Genomic DNA, 8,722 nt, shown 5'->3' with positions numbered 1-8,722 from the left:
AAATCTTTCTGTTTTGTTGTTTTTATGACCTGCTTTTTAATAATGGATGAAAGTTTAAATATAATAGAATGGATAAATGTACATGCAGAGTTAAATAGGAGAAAGTTATTTGTACGATCTCAGAAAACGGAAATAGAATCCCAGCCAGACTGGAATTTTTTCACGTGGAAAATTGTGTAACTTTTATGCCTTCTTTAATCGTGTGAGAATTGTTATTTTTATACTCTCCTTCTGATTTTGTCTAAACTGGTGCATCTATATCAGAATGTGTAAGATATAAATTGGCGCTGAGCAGGCGTTCTACGTATGGGTTTTTCACGGTAGTTCGGTAAGTGATGTTGGTCTCTTCCTGGTACAGCTCCCGAGACGGCAACAACTTTTTTCCGAACAACTTTTCCGAAAAACAACTTTTTTAAACTTTAGGACTTGCTCCAATCACGCTTTTCACTGCATTGTGTCTTGTTCATACTCAGTTGCTGAGATGCCCAAAAGGCGGAATCCGTTTGGCGATTGCTCACCGCTCCAGAGGAAGACTCACGTTGCGAATCGGCAAGTTAATGAAGGTGTTTGCTGTCACACCAAGATGAGCGCTGTTTACGGTAACACCGGGAGGGAAATCGAGGGGAGGGTGAGGAGAGAGAGTGGAGGGTGAGGGGAGGGATGGTGATAGCGCGTGATGGTGTGGTAGTGAGTGTGGGTCGAGGAGGAGGTGGTGGTCGTGAGAGTGTGGGTCGGGGTGGTCGTGAGAGTGTGGGTCGGGGTGGTGTTGGTGAGAGGTGGATCGGGGTGGTGGTGAGAGTGTGGGTCGGGGTGGTGGTGAGAGTGTGGGTCGGGGTGGTGGTGAGAGTGTGGGTCGGGGTGGTGGTGAGAGTGTGGGTCGGGGTGGTGGTGAGAGTGTGGGTCGGGGTGGTGGTGAGAGTGTGGGTTGTGGTGAGAGTGTGGGTCATGATGGTGGTGAGAGGTTGGGTCGTGGTGGTGGTGGTGAGAGGGTGGGTCGTGGTGGTGGTGAGAGGGTGAGTCGTGGTGGTGGTGAGAGGGTGGGTCGTGGTGGTGGTGAGAGGATGGGTCGTCGTGGTGGTGGTGAGAGGGTGGTTTGTGGTGGTGGTGAGAGGGTGGATCGTGGTGGTGGTGAGAGGGTGGGTCGGGGTGGAGGAGGGAGGGTGAGTCGGGGTGGAGGAGGGAGGGTGAGTCGGGGTGGAGGAGGGAGGGTGAGTCGGGGTGGAGGAGGGAGGGTGAGTCGGGGTGGAGGAGGGAGGGCGAGTCGGGGTGGAGGAGGGAGGGCGAGTCGGGGTGGAGGAGGGAGGGCGAGTCGGGGTGGAGGAGGGAGGGCGAGTCGGGGTGGAGGAGGGAGGGCGAGTCGGGGTGGAGGAGGGAGGGCGAGTCGGAGTGGAGGAGGGAGGGCGAGTCGGGGTGGAGGAGGGAGGGCGAGTCGGGGTGGAGGAGGGAGGGCGAGTCGGCGTGGAGGACGGAGGGCGAGTCGGGGTGGAGGACGGAGGGCGAGTCGGGGTGGAGGACGGAGGGCGAGTCGGGGTGGAGGACGGAGGGGCAATGTGGTGGTGAGTGTGGGTCGGGATGGTCTGGGTAGTGAGTGTGGGTAGGGGTGGTCTGCATGGTGATGGTGTGCGTCGTGGTGGTGGTGAGAGGGTGGGTCGGGGTGGTGGTGGGAGGGTGGGTCGGGGTGGTGGTGGAGGGTGGGTCGGGGTGGTGGTGAGAGGGTGGGTCGGGGTGGTGATCAGAGGGTGGGTCGGGGTGGTGGTCAGAGGGTGGGTCGGGGTGGTGGTGAGAGGGTGGAGGAGGGAGGGTGAGTCGGGGTGGAGGAGGGAGGTTGAGTCGGGGTGGAGGAGGGAGGGTGAGTCGGGGTGGAGGAGGGAGGGTGAGTCGGGGTGGAGGAGGGAGGGTGAGTCGGGGTGGAGGAGGGAGGGTGAGTCGGGGTGGAGGAGGGAGGGTGAGTCGGGGTGGAGGAGGGAGGGTGAGTCGGGGTGGAGGAGGGAGGGTGAGTCGGGGTGGAGGAGGGAGGGTGAGTCGGGGTGGAGGAGGGAGGGTTAGTCGGGGTGGAGGAGGGAGGGTGAGTCTGGGTGGAGGAGAGGGTGAGTCTGGGTGGAGGAGAGGGTGAGTCGGGGTGGAGGAGAGGGTGAGTCGGGGTGGAGGAGGGAGGGTGAGTCGGGGTGGAGGAGGGAGGGTGAGTCGGGGTGGAGGAGGGAGGATGAGTCGGGGTGGAGGAGGGGAGGGTGAGTCGGGGTGGAGGAGGGAGGGTGAGTCGGGGTGGAGGAGGGAGGGTGAGTCGGGGTGGAGGAGGGAGGGTGAGTCGGGGTGGAGGAGGGAGGGTGAGTCGGGGTGGAGGAGGGAGGGTGAGTCGGGGTGGAGGAGGGAGGGCGAGTCGGGGTGGAGGAGGGAGGGCGAGTCGGGGTGGAGGAGGGAGGGCGAGTCGGGGTGGAGGAGGGAGGGCGAGTCGGGGTGGAGGAGGGAGGGCGAGTCGGGGTGGAGGAGGGAGGGCGAGTCGGGGTGGAGGAGGGAGGGCGAGTCGGGGTGGAGGAGGGAGGGCGAGTCGGGGTGGAGGGGGGAGGGCGAGTCGGGGTGGAGGGGGGAGGGCGAGTCGGGGTGGAGGGGGGAGGGCGAGTCGGGGTGGAGGGGGGAGGGCGAGTCGGGGTGGAGGGGGGAGGGCGAGTCGGGGTGGAGGGGGGAGGGCGAGTCGGGGTGGAGGGGGGAGGGCGAGTCGGGGTGGAGGGGGGAGGGCGAGTCGGGGTGGAGGGGGGAGGGCGAGTCTGGGTGGAGGGGGGAGGGCGTGTCGGGGTGGAGGGGGGGAGGGCGAGCCGGGGTGGAGGGGGGAGGTTGAGCCGGGGTGGAGGGGGGAGGGTGGGCCGGGGTGGAGGAGGGAGGGTGGGTCGGGGTGGTGGTGAGAGGGTGGGTCGGGGTGGTGGTGAGAGGGTCGGTCGGGGTGGTGGTGAGAGGGTGGGTCGGGGTGGTGGTGAGAGGGTGGGTCGGGGTGGTGGTGAGAGGGTGGGTCGGGGTGGTGGTGAGAGGGTGGGTCGGGGTGGTGGTGAGAGGGTGGGTCGGGGTGGTGGTGAGAGGGTGGGTCGGGGTGGTGGTCAGAGGGTGGGTCGGGGTGGTGGTCAGAGGGTGGGTCGGGGTGGTGGTGAGAGGGTGGGTCGGGGTGGTGGTGAGAGGGTGGGTCGGGGTGGTGGTGGTGAGAGGGTGGGTCGGGGCGGTGGTGAGAGGGTGGTTCGGGGCGGTGGTGAGAGGGTGGTTCGGGGCGGTGGTGAGAGGGTGGTTCGGGGCGGTGGTGAGAGGATGGGTCGCGGCGGTGGTGAGAGGGTGGGTCGCGGCGGTGGTGAGAGGGTGGGTCGCGGCGGTGGTGAGAGGATGGGTCGCGGCGGTGGTGAGAGGGTGGGTCGCGGCGGTGGTGAGAGGGTGGGTCGCGGCGGTGGTGAGAGGGTGGGTCGCGGCGGTGGTGAGAGGGTGGGTCGCGGCGGTGGTGAGAGGGTGGGTCGCGGCGGGTGGTGAGAGGGTGGGTCGCGGCGGTGGTGAGAGGGTGGGTCGCGGCGGTGGTGAGAGGGTGGGTCGCGGCGGTGGTGAGAGGGTGGGTCGCGGCGGTGGTGAGAGGGTGGGTCGCGGCGGTGGTGAGAGGGTGGGTCGCGGCGGTGGTGAGAGGGTGGGTCGCGGCGGTGGTGAGAGGGTGGGTCGTGGTGGTGGTGGTGAGAGGGTGGGTCGTGGTGGTGGTGAGAGGGTGGGTCGTGGTGGTGGTGAGAGGATGTGTCGTGGTGGTGGTGAGAGGGTGGGTCGTGGTGGTGGTGAGAGGGTGGGTCGTGGTGGTGGTGAGAGGGTGGGTCGTGGTGGTGGTGAGAGGGGTGTGTCGTGGTGGTGGTGAGAGGGTGGATCGTGGTGGTGGTGAGAGGGTGGATCGTGGTGATGGTGGTGAGAGGGTGGATCGTAGTGGCGGGGGAGGGTTGGGGTGGTGGGGAGGGTTGCGTTACGTTGCTGTTCATATGACGTGGTAGAATATTTCATTGGTGTGCTGCTTTTCACCAACATAAAATTTGGTATATTATTTATTCATTTGATATTTTTAATGTAAACTTCAGATATTGTGTGGGTTGCTCAGGGATAGCATAGAGGCATACACACTCGCCTATGAGCTGTTTAGCTTGGGTTTGAATCTTGGCCCAGGTATAATCTGTCAGGGTGATTCATCAATTTGTGCGCACCATCCATCAGAAGGACGTTAAGCCAGGAGACCAATCTGCCAGCACTGATCGCTGATGGACGTTGCATTCGCACGGGGTCCTTTGGTGAAGAGTCGGGGAGTTGTCGTACGTACCATGACCAAATAACTTACGATTGCACTGACTGAGAAGGCAACGGCTAACCACCCAGCACGACCCTTGCTCAGTACCTGCTTTGGAACTACCGATGCTCTGTAAAGTGTATGGCACTGATGATGACCATGGGATATACTGGTTAATTTATCCTGTGTTCGATGGTTCACTTGCAGAACGAACTCGAAATCTTCTGTTTGCTGGGGCTCAAGCCTACATGGCGTCTTCAACGAAACAACAGGCGCTTGACCACAAACTCATCTCCGAGATTAATGGGAAAGCTGGAGAGGAAGTACTTCAAGGTCTTCGGGCTGCAGGTTCAGGTGGTCGGCAGCGCTGCCTTGATGGGTCTGGCCGTCTGCTGAGCACCTCTCTGCCTGAATCTCCTTGTAAGTTGCAAAAACCTATTGTTTATCTATTTATCCCCTTTTACATTATGTGTTGATGGTAAGCAAACAGATTTGTTTTGAAATTTTCATGCCTCACTGATCGTCAGTGCTTGGTTTTGATATCAAAAACAAATAAAACAAGAAAAAGAGCAATCAGAGATTGCAAACCCTCGCCAGGATGTATTTTCAGTGGTTTTTAAGGCTTTTGTGTTAAAACAAATATGGCGGCCGAACCACGTGACCGATGACGTCATCATTATTATTTTTTTCTCCACTAGTTTATGCCGACATGGCGCTCAAGAAATTTCATCTTGATTGGATGAAGTTTTGTACTTGTCGAATTATGACGTCATAATGGAGGCACCTATGACATCATCATTAACATATTTTATTCCCCATGGAGAGTTCTTTACAATGAGCCATGTCTCAATTTTTTTCTATTCAGTGCTTTCCGTGATATAGAGGTGCAAAGTTTTCGGGTTTTCGAAGATGGCGGCCATACCACGTGACCTATGATGTCATAATTATCATGAAAAATTATCCAGGTGGAGTTGCACCACTGGTAAAAATTTCCTGTCAATCAGACCAACGGTTGCAGAGAAAATCATATTTATTCTGTGCGGACAAACAAACAGACAGACAGATGGACTCCAATGCAATACCCTCTCCTCAGTCGAGGGCAACTGGATGGTATTCATACCTGCGCTGTCAACTTGGTGCAAGCCAACTCTTCTGTTTTTGAAGTGTTTTGTTTTTTCCTTTGATCCAATATGATTGCCAGACCGAGTGAGAGATGACATCATAAATTTATACTCTCCAATATAATTGTTCCATAGATCACGCTCAATATATTTCAAACTGATCAGACCAAGCAATGTCCTGTCAAATTATGACGTCATAATGAAGGCACCGATGACATCATCTAGTCTAGATTAATGAACAGGATTAAATAATTAAATTGATATTTGTGGGAAAATTACATGCCCAGACCAGGAATCGAACCCAGGTCCTCTGGAAAACCATACCAGTGCTCTGCCATCTGAGCTATCTGGGCGACCCTGACTGAGCAAGCAATTTTCCCACACATATGATTGCCACTCTCTTTCCGTCAATGTTTCCGGGGCACTCGCTGCAGATAGTTCAGATGCCGACCCCTGATCTGAATGTGATTTATTCAAATGCAAAAGACCTTGAGCAAAAGAGAGGGTGAAGAGAGCAGAGAGAGGGTGATGTAGAGCAGCAGAGCAGGATTTTAGGACCTGTGGCGTGATGCTGTCTGGTCCAGTTGCAGAATCAGAGTCGAGGCTTGACAGAAACTTCTCCACCTTGTCAGGAGAGAAGGACACAGAGTCCAGTCCAGTTTGACTGGGTAAGGTGCGTACAGAGAGAGATGGGTTCGGGACACAAGATTTTGAGGCAAACGCAGAGTTGAGGAATTCGGCTTTTTCACGTGCGATGTCAACTGTGTAGCTGTACCCTTTATACTTTAAATTACACCCTTAAGACCACTTCAGTCTTTTAAGACACTTTGGACCATTTGGACCCATGTTGATCCTTTCAGACCTTTAGACCTTAACAACTTTTCAGATCTTTGACATTTACACATTTACCACTACACCATTTAGTCCTATTATTTTTAATCAACAAACTTTCATTTGGTACATCCTTACATTTGTTTGCCACGCAAATACATTACACAGAAGGCCTGGCGAGCGTCTGCCATCTGATTGCTCTTTCTAGCATTTGGGTCTGCTTGTCTGTGTCTGTCTGTCTGTCCACACAGAACATCGAGTATGTGTATAAATTACATTAGACCCCTTTTGAGTTTTTGATACCCGTAAGACGCCTTGGTTAGGCCCTTTACGATCCCAAGTCCCCTGAAGACCCTAAAACACATCAAACTCTTAAGAATCCTAAGACCCTATAGATCCCCTTCGACCATCTACACCCTGTTAGACCCTTTATAACCCTTAGACCTCTAAGATCCTCTTAGATCCTCATACCCTTTAGATTTTAGAACCTCTAATACCCATAGACTCATTTCTACCCTTTAAACCTTCATGTCTTTCAGACCTTTTAATACCCTGTTGGCCCCTTTGAAATGGAGACGTTTTTAGACGTTTTAAGACCCTTCATACCCCTACAGACAATTTCTTTTTTTCTTTTTTTTTGTGTACAGAATCTGGGCTCATGTAAGAGCTGACACATTGAACATGAAAACATGCACAGACACATAAAACATACAATGAAGGGAGCGGGAGACAAGAGGGGGAGGGAGAGGGAAGCACACAAGCACAACAACAGCAGAGAACAAGGACGTCAGTCGATCTGTGGAAGGGGGAGGGCTGGGGAGGAGGGAGGGGTACACGGTGTAAAGCAAATGAACACTACTAGGAATTTCACGACTAGGAATTTCAGGAAAGAAGTTGGGGATTGAAAGGGGTGGATTTGGGGTGTTTTAACGTGGGTAGAAAAGATCAAGGTTTTGGATGGGGGAAGACAAGAGATGGTGGTGAACAGCTGTTTTAAAGACCTGGAGGGAGGAGAGGGATTGAAGAGAGTGAGGGAGTTTGTTCCATAGGTGGGAGAAAAGAGGAATGAAAGAGTGAAGGTGAGCAAAGAGTCTTTATTTTTGCAGTTTCACCAGAAGAGTGTTGCTGGCGGATCTTGTGGGTCCTGCAGGAATATTTGGGGGACAGAGCCGGGGGAGCAAGGATGGAGAGGAGTCAAGACAGAAAAGAAAAGACTTTAAGTTACACCCTTAAGACCACTTCAGTCTTTTAAGACACTTCAGACCATTTGGACCCATGTTGATCCTTTCAAACCTTTAGACCGTAACAACCTTTGAGATCTTTGACCTTTACACATTTACCAATACACCATTTAGACCTTTTATTTGAAATCAACAAACTTTCATTTGGTACATCCTTCCATTTATTTGCCACACAAATACATTACACACAACAAGGCCTGGCGAGGGTCTGCCATCTGATTGCTCTTTCCAGTTTACTCATGTGTTTTGATTATGAAGTACTCGTAATTGCATCCTGTCCCTCACTTTGACATTTGTGTTTTCTTTGAAAAACATTCCAGCAGCTTCTTTGGGATTTGATATGCCAGAGGGATGCCACAACAACTTTCTCACCCTTTTGTACCGTCACAGCCAGGATGAGTTCATCATGCGAAACCTGTGTGCGCCCTGAGCCCTCACAGTCGCACTGTTCTCGCTGTGAGCGGCGCCTGTGCAGGGAGTGCTGTCGTATATGTGGTCACTGCTCCAGCTCCGTATGCTCCTACTGTTCAATGTACAAGTTAAAGTTAGTACAACCTGCTTAATTTTTTTCAGTCCATTAAAAAACAAATTTGCTTACATATGCTCTTCTTGAATGCCACATCCATTGGACTTTGCAAATGTTGCTTTATTTGTGTCTGCTTTTTCAGTTATGAAGGGAGGTATGAAGAGAGCTTCTGCCACGAATGCTTTCAAGATTAGACCGTACTTGTATGTTATGACTGCAGCTGTCAGGGGTGGACTCTTGTATTGAAATTCAGAGAATTTGCCTGCAATTTCAGCTGAGAACGTTCTGCGTAGAGATGTTATCTTGTTTAAACTGTCAGTTTCACTTTGGTACATTTTAATTGTATGTTTAATAATGTGAGTCAGTTGTATGTATTTCTTTACCTATTTCTGTGGTCCTGTTCATGTTCTTGCCAGTAAAGTATTTTTTATACTCTGATGTATTGATATTGTTAATTTTGGTGAAAAGAAAATAAAGTATTTTATTTTATTTATGTTCAACAGTGTTCAAGTATATAGTTTGTTTGAAGTAAAATAAAGAATTTAAAGGTTGTAGAAATTTTTTCCAAACTTTACCGCCGTTGATGCAGTGCCTTTTACATCCCCTTATTTAGCATGTTGCATTACCCTAATCACCCATGCCACTACATGTACAAACACCCACATGCCCCTAGACACATGAAACTACATCATAAAACACTACAGTGACATCCATCATAACA

General features: G+C 52.8%; 1 protein-coding gene and 1 non-coding gene across 3 annotated transcripts; one reads left to right on the top strand and one right to left on the bottom strand.

The window, feature by feature from the left end:
• Positions 1–118: 118 nt before the first annotated feature.
• Positions 119–8,490, top strand: SIVA1 (SIVA1 apoptosis inducing factor). Of its 2 annotated transcripts, none has more exons than XR_010986336.2 (5): positions 119–328; positions 474–599; positions 4,490–4,702; positions 7,796–8,019; positions 8,144–8,490. XR_010986336.2 is itself a non-coding variant. In XM_068130651.2 (5 exons), exons 2-5 carry the CDS (start codon positions 482–484, stop codon positions 8,193–8,195), a joined length of 537 nt encoding a protein of 178 aa, XP_067986752.2. In that variant the 5' UTR covers positions 119–328; positions 474–481; the 3' UTR covers positions 8,196–8,490. The 2 variants fall into 2 exon arrangements, 1 of the variants encoding a protein (XP_067986752.2); XM_068130651.2 differs by having other exon boundaries at positions 7,866–8,019.
• TRNAT-GGU (transfer RNA threonine (anticodon GGU)) lies at positions 5,684–5,756 on the bottom strand. The gene has a single exon. It is a non-coding gene; the product is annotated as a tRNA-Thr (tRNA).
• Positions 8,491–8,722: the final 232 nt, after the last annotated feature.

This window comes from Myxine glutinosa, chromosome 1 (genome assembly GCF_964187855.1).
Source record: "Myxine glutinosa chromosome 1, kmMyxGlut1.1, whole genome shotgun sequence".
Lineage (NCBI taxonomy): Eukaryota > Metazoa > Chordata > Myxini > Myxiniformes > Myxinidae > Myxine > Myxine glutinosa.
This window is presented reverse-complemented; position numbering and strand designations above follow the sequence as displayed.